General features: G+C 40.3%; 1 protein-coding gene across 2 annotated transcripts in view; it reads left to right on the top strand.

Moving 5' to 3' along the window:
* LOC144755653 (uncharacterized) overlaps window positions 1-15,417 on the top strand; it is a 533,565-nt gene extending 518,148 nt beyond the window's left edge. For both annotated transcript variants that reach the window (XM_078644812.1, XM_078644811.1), the window contains exon 10: window positions 13,772-15,417. In XM_078644812.1, the coding sequence (XP_078500938.1) occupies window positions 13,772-13,836 (65 nt within the window). In that variant the 3' untranslated portion in view covers window positions 13,837-15,417. The remainder of the gene's footprint in view (window positions 1-13,771) is intronic.
* Window positions 15,418-15,631: the final 214 nt, after the last annotated feature.

Below are 15,631 nucleotides of genomic sequence, written 5' to 3'. Positions count from 1 at the left end.
ACCACGACACATCACCGGCTGCGTGGCGCATTGACTTAATTTCCGACGAATCTTCGACTTTGCTCAGCTCAGAGCCGAAGCATTGCGTTCATCCTACGGATTGTCGAGGACGCATCTCCTCTTTGCTTCTTGCATCTCGTCCTCCTCCGACGAAGCATTAAGGTACTTTGTTGCTGGCTAAGGCTAGTACCTGTATTCGACCCGCGCTCCATCACGGTCCGCCTGAACTTTTGGATTTGACCCAGTCTAGCATGACCAGTAAGCCCAGGTTGGGACTTCATGCTTTTAGGCACTACATTTCAGTTTGTTCTTTAAAAAATCATAAGTCAAGTTCTACTTATTGGAATTTTGTTGTTTTGGTCGTGTTTTGTTCATTCAAAAAAGCTATATTGTTCTAACTAGACATGGTATCTTTTTGTGTGGTGTTTTCACTACTTCACTGTTTGAAGTGTTGCACAAATACTTAATATATATCCTCTTAAGTTGAACCTGAGATATCTGTGCCAAGCTACCAGGGAGTGAGCACTGGTTAATTTAGAGTGTGTTTGTGACCAGGATTGTGGTTCCTACTTGGACAGGGTGCATACCTCTGCCAACCACAAACCTAATTACAATTCCATTTAAAGATCAGTGTTTTTGCCATATTTCATGAAAATGATATTATCAGTAACCCAGTTCTAAGATGGCCATCTACAATTACACAGCATTGGCAAAAGCTAATAGCTCAATAGGAAACTGTTAAAGACCAGACCAATTGGCTTTGCCAATGCTTGTTGTGACAATGTACACAGTGTGCTCTCAAATACACATTTTTCATTGTGACTAAAGGAGCTGAGTTTCCTCAAACTAAATCTTGTCCTTTTCATGAATAATATAACAGATTTTTATTTTTGATAAATACACTTATGGTTCTCGGACTTCAATTTGTAATTATTCCTCAATCACTCACGTGCTACTACGACATACGGAGGGAGTCTACCATACCTGATAATTTATCTTCATGACCGCGCACAGGGACCAAATGGTAGGATTTTAGCCACCATTATGAATAGCCAGAAATATTTAAAGAATATCTAGCAATATTTCAGAGACTGGCAATACCAATCCATGGCAACCATTATGCCAGTGATAGCCTCAGAAATGCCCCAGTATGTTAAGGATGGGCATCATTATGCAGGAATATTGACAGTTATGTCATAAATATCTACATCATGTCATGGGTGAGCATCATTATACCAGGGCCATGCAGCCACAAACATTTCAAAGATGCCACCAAATTTCAATGATGAAGCTGTGGGAGTCGAACCCCACTAATCACCTGAACCCTACATTTGTGAACACCCCAATTTTTACCTCGTCAAATCAGCTCCAAAGTCTCCAAATAATCTAGCTGTTAGAGACAACAATCCTCATAGAAGAAATTCATAATTTAGCAGAGTAGAACAATAAAATAGGGAAGCATTAAAATCTGAGTTATAATCAAAAAGAGGGCAAAAATAAATTTCTTACAGAAATATTAGTAAACCCAATACTGCAAAATAATGATTGAATCAACATAATGGTTCAAATACAGAAATACCGTATTTAGCCTCAATTATTCAAGTTTAACCCCTTCAGTGCTGCGCGAATTTCGCTGCAGTGCTGAAGGGTCATAAATCAAATTGACTCATGACGGAAATGTTCCGTCATCAGCACCGGAGCACCGACGCTGATGACGGAACCGTTCCGTCATGAGCATGCAAGGGGTTAAGCAAAACCGGCGAGTAAAACTCATAAAGAGTACTGACAGCATCCCATAAGAAAAATATGAGACAAAATGGACATAGTCTTAAGCAAAAGAATGAAAGTCACTCTAGCTGCAGCTGATGCAACACTAAGAAAATGACCTCTGCAATTCTAAAATCCAAGTGTATTTATACACAATTGCAAGATTCTGCAAATTAAGCATGGTATGTTCATGGTTAGGCTCGCATTGGCAATTCGAAACAGCAAAGTAATTTTGTACGGTTTAGATCTATAAACAGTCATATTAGTGATTACCAACTAGCGAGGTTTTGCAGATCGTTATTTGGTAGTCACTATTACTAATTTATCTAGGTGATATGTAGCCCTTATTCCCTAAATAGTGATTTGTAGTGGGTCACAAATAGACTTAAACTCATGAATAATAATGGGGTGGGTTAAAGTGTGTTACCCAATAGGATTCGCTGTCACCACAGGGATTGTAGCCTGCTGGTCTCAGCAGACCACCGTGTCTGTGATTGCTTTTAAATCAAGCAAAGATTTTTTTAAATGCAGCTTGTTTTCTTTAGGGGAGAATGGGAAGTGTTTAAAAATAAAAATTAAATGGTCATTTTTATGTTTTAAGATCAGGCAGTCACTTGTGGGCCACTGCCTGCTCTTAAAAATACTTGTTTAAACATTCTCAAAGGGATTAACACCAACTTTCAGTGCAAAACATTGGTACCTACAATTCAGTTTCCCTATTTGGAAGGGAGACTCTAAACTCACCCCTTCTAAGTAGCGATTCTATTTGTTTTTGTAAATTCAAACTGCAATTTGATAACATGTTACTGAATCACAATTTGAAGTATGTGCATTACTAAAGCATTTTTCCAGTCCAAATAGGCCCAATTCTGCGGATCGGGTAGTTTGCAACAGGTAAACTGCTTTGTACATCTAGCCCTAAATCTTTAGTACTAACCCATTTCTTAATGTAAAAGAAATCTCCCACCTGCTCCCTCAGCATTTACACTCTGGAGATAAACAATGGTTTATAGACCTAACACACCTACAACAGAACGTCCAGCAAAAATCCTAGAAAATTGTACTTTAGGTACATGATGCTAACTTTATTCGCAATATATGTTTCTTAAAACACCTGTAACTCTTTGAATGTTTGATGTCATTCCCTTGATGTTCTGCAGAAAAGACTGGAGAAAATGTTTTGCAGTGGGACACTTATTTGGAGGGAGACATGAGCAGGAGCAAGATGAGCAGAACACCAAAAACTGCATCCATTTTAAAATAAATGGTGTCTAATATGAAAATGTGACATAACACTTCCCAGTATTAATCTTACTTCCAAATGACATAGCAAACTTGTTTCAAGTGCAACTTCATTAAATCATTGATTACACTCCATGCATCATTAAAAAACACATTTTCAAAAATAATTTCCACACGATATTTGCTATATCTTTTAAAAAGCTACTTCAAACGCTACATCTGACTATTTTTAAATAATAATTCAAAACCCTATTAATACATTTATTACTCTGCCATTATTATTTTCTGAAGTCTATATCTTGGTCAATTGAATATTCTCCTCCTTCTGTTTAATCTGTTGGAACACTCAATCACGATAGTCATCTACTTCAAAATCCATTATTCTTTTTCTTTACTCCTCCTCTTGCTATTGTATCCTCTAATCATATGCTCTATTACCTCTAATAGGAAAAATAAGGAAATTGCACAGATCATTACTATTATTATTGGTGTTAGAACAGTTTGTAGAACCCCACCACCAAAACTACTTAACCATTCACCTACCTCTCCAAAAGTACTTCCCATTTTCCTTATCCAGGACCCCATTGTTTCCCATAAGCCTGGCTCTTCCAACAACCTAATCTCATGAGTCAAAATAGTTATGTCAGTAATATAAGAATCAATGTGTCAACTACAATAAGGTATGTATTTACAGCACGTCTTCTCCTTAATTACTTTACAGACATTGCCCTACTGCGCCAAGAATACATCTAGAGTGAGATGGTTCTGCATCACCATTGCTCTAATTGCTAACATCTTTAAATTTACTTACATAAAAAAACTTGCCATATCCATAGCAAATATTTTTAGAACTTTTGGTAATGTTCTAATCTGCACATCATTCATGGCTTTCCCCATTGAAGAAAAAACAGACTCTAAGATGTCCAAGACGACTTATTAAAAATTTCTCTTCACTCTCCTCAAACTATGTTCCTCTTCCAACTCTTCCACATGATAGGTTCTTGAGAAAAGTAAAGCTTAGTGACATGAACCCACCCAATTGTTTGGCAGGTTAAAAAAAGCAGTCTTTTCACAACCATAATAAACACCTCTTATGACAGGTTCCTCCCTAGTCAAAAGATTTCCGCTAACTTTATTGGTTTTAATCACATAGACTCTCACCAACAAACTCTACTCCTTATTTCATAGGACTACGCGGTATCATACACATCTCACATTTTCTCTCTCTCTCCACCCCATCCTCTAATGTAAAACCCCCAAGCAGTTTTTTTCTTCTAGACTCCTTACCACCTTTACACCTCTTTCATGATATTCTTTAATAAAATCATGCTCTTCACTAATAAACGGGAATAAACGTCATCCATATTTGTATCAGCTATGTTTTGTGCAATATCTCTCAAATACTTACCATACTTCATCTCCTGCCCATCCTCTTTAAAGAATACATTCTCCAGTCACATTTAAGTCAGTCAGATATGGGGAAGGAAACTCTTTGTTATAATGCATTATATTATTGTAAATAAGAAAGTTCCAACTCAATATATGTTGTCCCTTCACCAGCACATATCAGAAGGAAATTACATACAAAACAACAATTAACTTTCAGAATTTCTATATTTTCCTTAATCATTTTAATATACACATTATCTCCAAAACCAGTAACCAAATGTTTTTTATGTATTGATACTGTTTGCTTAACTCCCTTTTGATTAGTCTTAATTGCACCTACACTAGTTATATTATGTGACATATTTCCCTCAGAAGTCAGTAAGCACACCAACAGGCCAACTAATATTAATAATAGCAATGCTAATATCACCACCCCTACATTTTTTTCATTGTTAGAGAGAAAAAACAAAACCTTATGGCAAAAATAAAGATCTTCTTTTGCACAACAATAAATCTTAATCTTCTCTTCTTAGTTTATATTAAATAGAACAAATGGAAACATTTGTATTTAATTCTGGTCAAAAATCAAACAATAACTTCATCAAAATTGATGAGTTTCTGTATGTTTGTTTTCTCAGTTATGTGTGTCTCTGAGCAAAATTCCCTATCTCTTTTTTGTGATTTTCATCAAAATTCCATATTTCAAAGAAGAAGATCCTTTTTTCTGAAGGTGTTTCTTCTTCAGTCTCAGTCTTAGATGTAACTCTTTACTATGTCTTACGGCACTTATTCCTCTGAAAGTTATCATCTTCATCTGTATATTCTTCTGATACTATAGTTAGGTACACCCATTCTGTTAAAGCATGTTTTGATTTGGAATTTTTCACCCAGCTGGTCTTTTGGCAGGTGGCAATTCACCTCTATTCGTTTCCTAGTTTAAATTTGTCTTTAGATTTTTCTCTGTTTCCGTTTGCAAGTTCTTTTCCAGTGTACCTTTGCCCACTCTGTCTTTTTCTGTGAAAATCATTTTGTTTCTGGTTTTCCTAGGCTTTGCTGCAATTTTGAAATTATGCTTAACTGTAGCAGCAGCTCTTTCCCCTGCAAATCTTCTTTTCCCAAAGTGGGTCTTTCCAACTCTGATATTCAATGGTAACTTGTTGCTTCTCAGAGACACTCTCTTCTTGCTGCCACTTATGCTTTACTTTTTTGCACTGCAACAGCTCTTCACTCTGACCACAGTGTAACTGGATTTTGGAGGTTTCAAGCTCTTCTTCTGAACTGAACTGAACCTGATCTTGTTCTTCACCAGTGGCAATAAAATATTCAACCCCTCCCGAAGTCACACTGCAAAGCTAAATTTGGCTGTGACCGTGTTCATCGGTTTGCACACTTTGCTCATCTGTTACTGCCTCATCCACTGCTCCAAGTTCTCCCACTCTTCTTGCATGAGCAGAGTGGATCTATTGAGACACTCTGGCACATTTGGCTGCACTGTTAGTAGACAGGATAACTTGGAAAGGGCCACTCCAGTGTTCATCCAATTAGCCTCTGCAAACATTTTGCGAATAAACCCCCACTCACCCGCATTCAGACCATGTGAGGGTGTATCCTTGTAGACTTCTATGGCTGCATTCACCTAGTGAGAGACATATTTCAACACACCAGCCAGACCTTTGCAGTGATCCTAAACAATGTCATCAATCAGTGAAACTAATGCAGCTGAATGTACATGTGCAAGTCTCATTGCTATGTACATTATCACTTCATGTGGTGAAAGGCGTGTCTTTCTTTTCGGAGTACTTCTGATATTCATAAAAACAAGAGGAAGGGCATCTTAATCGTGTTGAAGCACAAATCCTAGCCAGTTTATTCTTGCAGGTGCCATTAGCTTGTTCCACTACACATGGACACTTCTTTATAGCTACAGTGAAAGCTTTCCTTAATTTTAAAAACTACGCAAAATATTTGTAAAACTTCATTTGTGCCACAATCAGTCTCAATAGAAGTTGGGAAGCCAAATTGTGGTAAACAACTCCTTCAACAACAATCTGGAAACTGTAAGGCTATATGTTGTTCTAGAGGAAAAAGCATTGTTCCACTTTGAAAGCAGGCATAATACTGATGTGATTCATAACAGTAACAGTTTTCTTTCCCTGACTATTTAGATGACAAACTAAGCACCGATTACATACATCGTCAGCAACATGTCGAAATCACATTCTCTCCCAAAATTTCTAAACAATTTAACCAGGCTATCTCTTCCTGCATGAGTTTAATTATGCAGATATTTACACATGGGTTGCAACATCCAGCCTGGTAGAATATATGTTTGCTTTGCATTCACATACGAATTTTGATCATACTTATTATCGCCTAATTTTTCCCATTTCAATTTCTCATTATCAGGAGCATCATCTAAACTCTCAACTCACTCAAAGCAGTCTGCATTGAATCCATAAGGAAACAGTTTACACTGTTCAAACTTGGTATAACATCACCTTTGAGATTCTCACTGTAATTTTCTTGGATAATTGACTCTTCCTGCAAGGTGCAGTACCTTGCCATAAGGTTAGAGCACTTATTTCCTAATGTAACCAAAGCTTTGCCAGCCTTAGGGATTTGGCATTGCATGACTGCCACTTCTTTTGGTTCGTGAATTGCCTCTATAAAATCCAATATGTACATACTATTTTGTATTGGAGAACCTGAAGATATCATAAATCTTCTCTGTGACCATTGTTGATCATAATCATGAACAACACCAAAACCATACTGGCTATCAGTATAAATCATTACATCCAATTTGTCTGGCAAGCAACAAGCTCATGTTAAAGCAAACAATTCTGCCACTTGTGTTGAAGTTACACAAATCTCCAGAAATAACAATCTCTAATTAACTTGTTTAAATCAGCCCACAACATAGGAGAAAGGTATGTCATCTTATGAATCTCGTTATACCATTTTACTGGATCTTCTCTTAATTTTTGAAAGTTATATGTAAAGGCATACAAATCTGCTCTTATCCAGGAGTTAAGCAAATCCGTCCATTTGTGTACCTCCCTACCAGAAACAAACTGAGCCACTTAACTTGTCCCTGCTTCTGAATCACTATGTTTTTGGCCACTTTACCTTCGCTGCCTGTCCTTTTTGTTTTATTCACTGTCCCATTTTTCCATTTTTGACGCGATTTCTTCATATCCTTCCATTCTCAAGTTATCGCAATTCAATATTTAATATGGGCTCTCATAGTGGTGAGACCCATCTCTTTACTTTCATCATGAGTTAGATCCATTTCGTACTTTGGTTTTCCATTTTACTAACGTCAACTTCTAATTCATCAGCCAATTCTTCCCATTTTTCATGCACTTCATTAGCACATCTGGCTGCTTCTTTGATCAAATACCTATTATTATGATTACAGTGACACCAATATAGCAAAAATCCAATGTAGCAAACCAGAGATATGAATGTTAATGAATACACACTTTCTAGTGCATAAAAGCCAAAAGTGCCACTTTGGGACATCTGGTCGTGCTTGACTGGGACAGAGTCAAAGTTTCAGGCTGACTACAATGGAGGGCTGGATGGATACACTTAGCGATAGAACTCAGTCAAGTTTTTACTTTCTGACTTAGTCACTTTTTGGAACTTTTTCCTCGATGTCAAGCGAGACTCCTTGTCAGGCCAGCTGTGGGTTTGACAACATCAGCTTGGCTCAGTGCAATTGCTCAGTCAGCTCCTGAAAGTCTTGGTGACAACAAAAAGCTCCGTAGCTTCTGCGGGGCAAACCTGAATCTCAGACCGGGTTGCGGTTCGACGTCGCCGGTTTGACTCTCGTCGACGGGTCGGTCACCTTATGGAGCTTTTAACCAAAATTATCCAATCGTCTGTAAACTTGTAGATTTATTTCCAGAAGGTCGTTTTTTGGATTCTAAAGTGTCCACAACACCAATCCAAGGTTCCAGAACTTCTCAGTTGCTCCTAGGGATATTAGGAATACGTCTCCCACAATTCAATTAGTCAAATACTTTACAGTCCAGCTGAAGGTGGTCAGCTTGCTTCTTCTTGCTGGAGATGATGCAGGTGGAGTTATTTTAACCTATTGGATTCAGGGAGTCCACCTCTTCACTTTTTAAAGCAAGGCAGAGCCCTTAGGGCTCTATTTCCTAAAGTGTGCAGCAGGCGCAGTCATTCAGAATGCAGTCCTCTAGATGCAGGGTCATCTGTCTTCTTCTTGTAATTTAAGGCAGGGATCTGATTTGCTGGGCAGCTCTCCCACAGTTATCCACTGTTCTTGGGTGATCAGGGGGGGCGGCACCCTTGGCCAATGTGTTGCAGGGTGCCACCTTCACGTATGATCACTTCTTCCGTAGTGTGGTATATTCTTGCCCAAGAAAGCACTATTCATTTAAAATTCAAAATGTAGAAACTTTCTCCTGGAGGTTAAAGATCTGGCTAAATCTACCCACTGGTGTGGCTAGGTATCCCTTGCATTCCCCATCCAGCCCCTCTGCTATTTCATTACTGAGGCTCCTGTCTGGCTGGGAGTGCAGGAAGTGGGGGTGAGCCTGTGTCCTGTTATGTCATTCCCTCTTTGAAGACAAGTTTGGCTACCTAGCCCCCTTCCTGCCTTTTGTTCTGCAGCTTGCAGATCTCCTCCCACCAGATGTCCTTTCTCTCTAGGCAGGACATTTCACACCTCGTCAGAGCAGTTTGGCTCAGCCTGCCAAGGGCTGATAAAAGGCTGGATTTTTGCACAGCGGAAAAGCAAGTTCTGTAACTATTTTTCTGTGACAATTATAATAAATCCAACATAGGCAAGTTGTTGGATCTATTCTAACTTTCATTAATTACCTTGAACTATGTTTTTATCTCACTCCTGTCAATAGTTATACTTTATTAAATTATTCCCATATTAGCCTATGGAGCTAATGTGCTACAATGTGGAAAAACAAAATTGGCAGTTTTTTCCCTCACCAGGGCATATAAAACATCTTTTATAATGTCAGTGCTGATAGCTACATACAAGTAACCTTACCACTGGGGCACCTAGGGAAGACCTTACAGGTGACTTGTGTGTACAAATAAGGTAGTTTAAGACTTTGGAAGTACCTTTAATTCCAAAGTCGATTTGGTATGTAATTTAGTTCTAAAAGCAGCTGTAGAGCAGGGCTTGTCTGCCAGACAACACAGCAGTGCACACTTAAGTGCATTAAATCTGCTGGGCCTCTAAACCTACGTGCCCTACCATATAGTAGGGGCTTACAGGTAGGTTCTCATACCAATTGTAATTACAGCTAATTATCATATACCTTTTACACAGAGCTCTGGGCCTGGGTATGGCTAGCAGAGCCCAGTGCACAATCAGAGTCAGTTACCACCAATATCAATCAAAACATGGGAGTGATCAGGGCAAAAGGATGGCTTTCTCACAGGCACCATGTCACACATGGTTTGTCCCAAGAAATCTAATTTCTTAATATTAAAGGTACCCTTCATTGTAAACTGTAAAGCCTCATCGTGCACTGAATACTTGTTCCATTAGAGAATCCAGACACTTTTAATATCCTACATCTTATATAATTTTCATAGGCCTAACTACTTTCTTACACTTAGGTTATGTAAACATTCCACCCATGTTTTACTCTAAAACAAGCTCAAAACTATTTAAAAAATCAAATAAACACTATAAACAAGCTTAAGGGACAACAACCAACAATAGCACAGCTCTTTCAAAGGTCACAGTACAGCTCTGCTGGCAAACAAACAATCACATGTACAATACATGTTTCCTATTACAGTTTTACATCTTCCAATCTTTGACCATAATTACTTGGAGGAGAAAATGTCTAGCAGTGGTGGATTGATGGCGAGGAGAAATTTGCATGAGCAAGATGTGCAGAACAACAAAAACTGCATCCATTTTAATATAAATGCTGTCTAACACAAAACATCACATAACTACTTCACAGTATTAATCATACTTCCAAATGGCACAGCTAATAATCAAGTGCAAAGTCATTAATTCAATGGTTAGGGCTCTGTGCATCATTATAACCAATATGCCTGGGATAAATTATTCCTCCTAATTGCAGGTGGATATTCAAGTGATAGTCATGTATAGTGACTGATCTGTGTGATTAAGTTACATTTTGGCTTAGCAATTAAGTCTTTGAGTTTCCTAAGGCTTTACATGCCCTTATCAATGCAGTTGTGCTCCATAGGCTGCTTCACAGTGGCCATTCATGGTCATAAACGGCTCACGCTGCATAATCTTCCCAATTTAGCGAAGCTCATTCAATGTGCCCCAGAAGCAAATAAATTAATAATATGTTCCTTTGGACCTTTGTGGGCTATCAACCAGTCTGCAATATTTGTAGACCTTGCCTGCACGATAACAATATTTTTGCATAAAGGGTCACAACCTACTTTATTTGAAAGGATTATGTCCAGTTCTGGCATAATTGTTTAATTTCCAGAACTGTGTTTGTTTGGTTCTGAAAATAAAAAAAATTACCATGATACACAGGGCGTTTTCCCCGTTTGTAGCATGTGGTAGTCAACTAAAAAAAAGAATGCTGAAAAGCAGCTCTAAACTCGATGAGCCACATGTTAAAGGTTTCTAATGCCCAAGCAAAATGTGGTAGGGGAGGTGTGAGATGGGTGGACTGGTCCTCCCCTGATTTTTGGCAGATGTCCCACACCCTTCAATCCCTAAATAATGACTGAAGTTTGTCTTGCTCCCTTGAAAATAAGTGGCAAGAAGGTTTCAAACAGATCTCAGCATTTGGTGCATTAAGCAACTGATATGCCCTAGTCTGTCTGTAGCTGAACACGGACAAGACAAGTGAGCTGCCTGAATTGGACCCACACCCTCAACCCTTGCTAGGAACCTCAAAATAATAATCAACAGCAAACTGGACTTGACTGCACAAGTTAACGCCATCACTCCCATCCTGCTTCCACACCCTGAAGATGCTGAAGATCTTCAAATAGCTACCAAGCAACACAAGAAAAACTTTCACTCACGCCCTAGTCACCAATAAGTTGGACTATGGGCACACCCTCTATGCCGGTATCACTAAGCAACTCACTAGAAGACTACAGACCATCCAGAACTCTGCAGCCAGACTCATCCTCAACCTCCCACACAGAGCTCACATTAAACCAAACCTCAGGGAACTACACTGGCTTCCAATACCCAAATGAGCGCAAGTCAAACTCCTTATACACACACATTTAAGACAATTCACAACTCAGACCACACCTACCTGAACAGTTGTATCTCCTTCCACCAGCAATTCAGACACCTCTGCTCCACAGGACTCCTGCTAGCCAGCATCCCACATATATACAGAACCAGATCAAGAGGACAAGCGATCTCTTACATTGTTCCTAATGTGTGGAACGACCTCCCACTCCCCATCAGAGCCTCCTCTTTTCTTCTTGAAATCCGCAAGAAGCTGAAGACTTGGCTTTCTATTAACCAACCTACTGTAGGTAGGGCGAGGCACACAGACTCAGTGCCAGGCCTCGTGGGTGAATGTGCACTCTACAAATACACATGACAAAACATAACAACATACCCCATAGTCGTGCTCTTGAATGATCATTGGCACTCGTGTAATTGTTGTAAAGACTGTTGCTTCATTAGTGTGCATTACTGTTGATTGACAAAGCACTACAGCAATATGTGTTGCTGATACCTAATTAAGGGGCATAATACCAAGCAATAGCGATAATTATCGCTATTGCTTGGTTAGAGACAAAAAATTACCGCTGAGCTAGGGCGATTTTTATCGCAAATAAACCTTGGTATTACCAAGGTTTATCGCAAATGCGATAAAAATAGGCCGCAATGCATGAATATCGCTGAAAAGTCAGCGATATTCATGCATTACCGAGCTAATGCTCTTAGCCATGTTATCCACCTCCCATTGGATAACATGGCTAAGAACTGCTCAGGGCAGGTGTTAGCTTTTGGAGATATTCGCGCTTAGCGCAAATATCTCCATAAGTTGGTAATAGGAGATAGCGATGTAAGCGACTGTTTCCAGTCGCTAACATCTTGGCACGCCCACTTTGCATGTCATTAGTGATAAATATCACTGACATGCAAAGTGGGGCCCAAGATGGTCGCTATCTCCTACTAGCTGTCGCTAACTGGTGTTAGCGACAGCTAGGTAATAGGGAGATAATTTTATCTCCGCTTTCTTGGCTTTTAAAGCCAAAAAAGCGGAGATAAACCCCCTTGATAATATGCCCCTAAGTGCTTTATTCCTTCACCTCCAGACTCTCTTCATCCGTCCCAGAGAGGTGTGGGCGTGGGATCCTGAGCTGCTGTTGTAGAATGAGTGTGTACATCAAGGTGCCATTGTACTGCGGATGAGGCAGTGCAAGCAGACTGCATTGCACAGATAATGGGTGTGAAGCCAGGCTGGCGTCTACAGTGTGTTGGGGGGTACTGCCAAATGGATACATAGTAACAGAGATGTGTTGGACGGGAAGTGGTATTATGCAGCAAAGTTCTAGTGCCTAGAAGATGAGAGGGTGCTTCCTGCCTGTATACATAAAAGGTGGGTGAGGATGCCAAAGATTGGTATGTCCTATCTGCGGCCCGCCTGACTGGAAGTGTAAATCGATGTGGGGACTCTCTGAATAACCCCCCTTTAAATTTTGTTTTTGAAACTGTGCCATGTTTGTATGGTGCTCTAGTATCCCACAGGTCACGTCAGAGGATACGGTGGCCTCAAGGTCACATAATATAACCGTGGCACTACCCTGCACAGAGGGTGAGGGAATGCTGCCATAATTTCCCTCTGCCTAGAGTTTTGGGGTAAGACACTAATGTGTGCAACCAGCCAGACTGAATAAGTGTGCTGAGTAGGGGGAAGATCAGGGATGTGGGTGATAGAAAACGTGGGGATGTAGCGGGATAATGAGGGGCTGTTTATCCGAGTTTCGAAGCCACCCATTTTACTGCAACATGCCAGGGGTAGAGGTTTTCCTCATGTGCCCAATTGTGTCCCAGGTATGTCAGAACCAAATCTCAGAAGTCTTCGCCATCTTGTTTCCTTAAGATATTTCTAGCAAGCACCTATCTTTGCATGGCAGCCAGCTGAAATGTGGCCCTACCCCCTGCAGGACCGGAAGTCCAAGGGCCTTTCATGCTGTGCAAACTATTCAACATGTGCTCCTGTTGAAGTGGCAAACGCTGCTTCGCCTTACCTGGGCAGTGACGACCGATCCAGTGTTTCTTGAACACACGTCAGGTGGCTCGCTGTCTGCATTCATTTTGTCTGTGTCTCGTGCATCCTTTTGTACCTCGTTGACTGTAAATAACAATAATCCTTTCATTGATTTCTCGTTCCAGCCATGACCCAAACTAACCTCACGACTCTCAAAGGCCGCCAGGTTCAACGTACAACAGCCCCCTAGAAGAGGATCAAAGCCAAACAGAAAAAAACCCTGCCATGCTATCAAGCCTAGAGTTCACTGGATGAAAACCACTCAACGCACCTCCCTTGCTGCTGCATGTTCACGCGCTATTCGGCCTGTGGCTTTTCCTGCACTCCTCCTGGACCGCACTGCCAAGGGTTTACCCTGATAATATTTATCTGCCATTGGTTTGGAGGCTAAAGCAAGTTATGAAGAAAGGAGAGTTGGGATCACCTCGTTTATATTCTATAGCCTAATGCTAGAAAAATTCCATAACACTCCTGCCTCCCAACCAGTTACCTCATTCACACCATGCCAACTCCGCAATACCACAGAGGCCAAGCCATCTCCTCACTGCTAGTCCACACCACTCTTCCAAACCTATCCTCGAAGGGCAGCCATGCATGCCACGCCTTGACGACTACAGCTTTACAAGGCATGCTGTTTCCCAACGAACAACATCATTTCAGCAGTGCCAGATAGACACCTCTGCTGACAGATGACATCTGCATGACTTTCAATGCACCCTTACACTGCCATGGGTGGCAACCTCCCAGTCAGTGTTTTCTCCCAGTCATGCCAATGTAGGGTTTGAAAGGTACATTTTAACTGTTTGTGAAATGATGTTCATCCTTGAATTAGGACATAATAAAGTGAACAATAGCACGATTTTCTACAACAAAAATGTAACTTTCATATCCCGCTTAGTAGATAACTCAGGTACTTCTTTCAGCCACAATATGAAGTATTGGAAAACCTCCTGGACAGTGCTCAGCACGTTAAACCTACTGCCTTCCATTACAGCATGATGGCCCAGCCAGTTTACTTCCTTTTCCACATGTGTATTGTCTTTACTGAGACTCAAGAGCAGACAATCAGTGTGCTTGGGTGCGGTGATGTGAATGATTTCCTAACAGTGATTGTTGATGAAATTATTGTGTTTGTTGCATTTTATGTGAACTGGTAGACCCTCATACATTATGCTGCGGACCCTCATGCAGTACGCCGCAGATCCCCATAGAGGGCTTTCCCACACTTTTTTTTAAAGTTACCTTTGCCCCGTAGGTGGTTGCCTGCAGTTGCCTTCGAGGCACTTTAATGGGGAGATCTACTCAGTGCAAGAGGAGTGACCAGCTGAGTGCATACCTCCTGCACCTGCAGAGTGCACAGCTGTTTCCTTTCAGAGTTTAAACTGCCAGTGTCTATTTACAAGTAAGGGCTTTCCTCTGGATTTGAGCTGACTGCCAAACAATTACTCCTTAATTTACCAGAAGAGAAATAATGCAATTTTATGTTTATTTTACGAATACATGTGCTAATCTGTACCTATGGGAATGGAAACTTACTGGGAAGTTTGAGTTATTATATAAGCAGCCCAAATGCTGTTATTGTTTCTATGTCTGCATCCTGGAAAGACATGTAGAGAAGTCGTCAGACGGCCTCAGGTCCCACATGTGTTTTCCAATAGTGTGCAAAACGTTGTGCTAACACACTTGTACTATCATGATTTTTGCTTAATGCTTACTGTTTACAGGGAGGTTATTAAAAGCTCGGGCATGAATGCCCTCAATTATACTATTATTATGTGTTTGCCTGTTTTTATTCTGCTGGCACCAGTGTTTTCTCAGTATGTTATTTACAGCAGTGACATGCCCGTGAATTACGCAAAAAAAGAAACTATGATAAGATCATGGGCCAGATGTAGGTAATTCCTATTTACCGACTCTTAAATACGGAATCATACCGATTCGGTATTTAAGAGTAGGTAAATAGGAAGGAGGCATATGTAGGTAAA

This window comes from Lissotriton helveticus, chromosome 5_1, assembly GCF_964261635.1.
Source record: "Lissotriton helveticus chromosome 5_1, aLisHel1.1, whole genome shotgun sequence".
NCBI classification, from domain to species: domain Eukaryota; kingdom Metazoa; phylum Chordata; class Amphibia; order Caudata; family Salamandridae; genus Lissotriton; species Lissotriton helveticus.
Note: the sequence above shows the minus strand (reverse complement) of the source record. Positions and strands in the feature narration are given on the sequence as shown.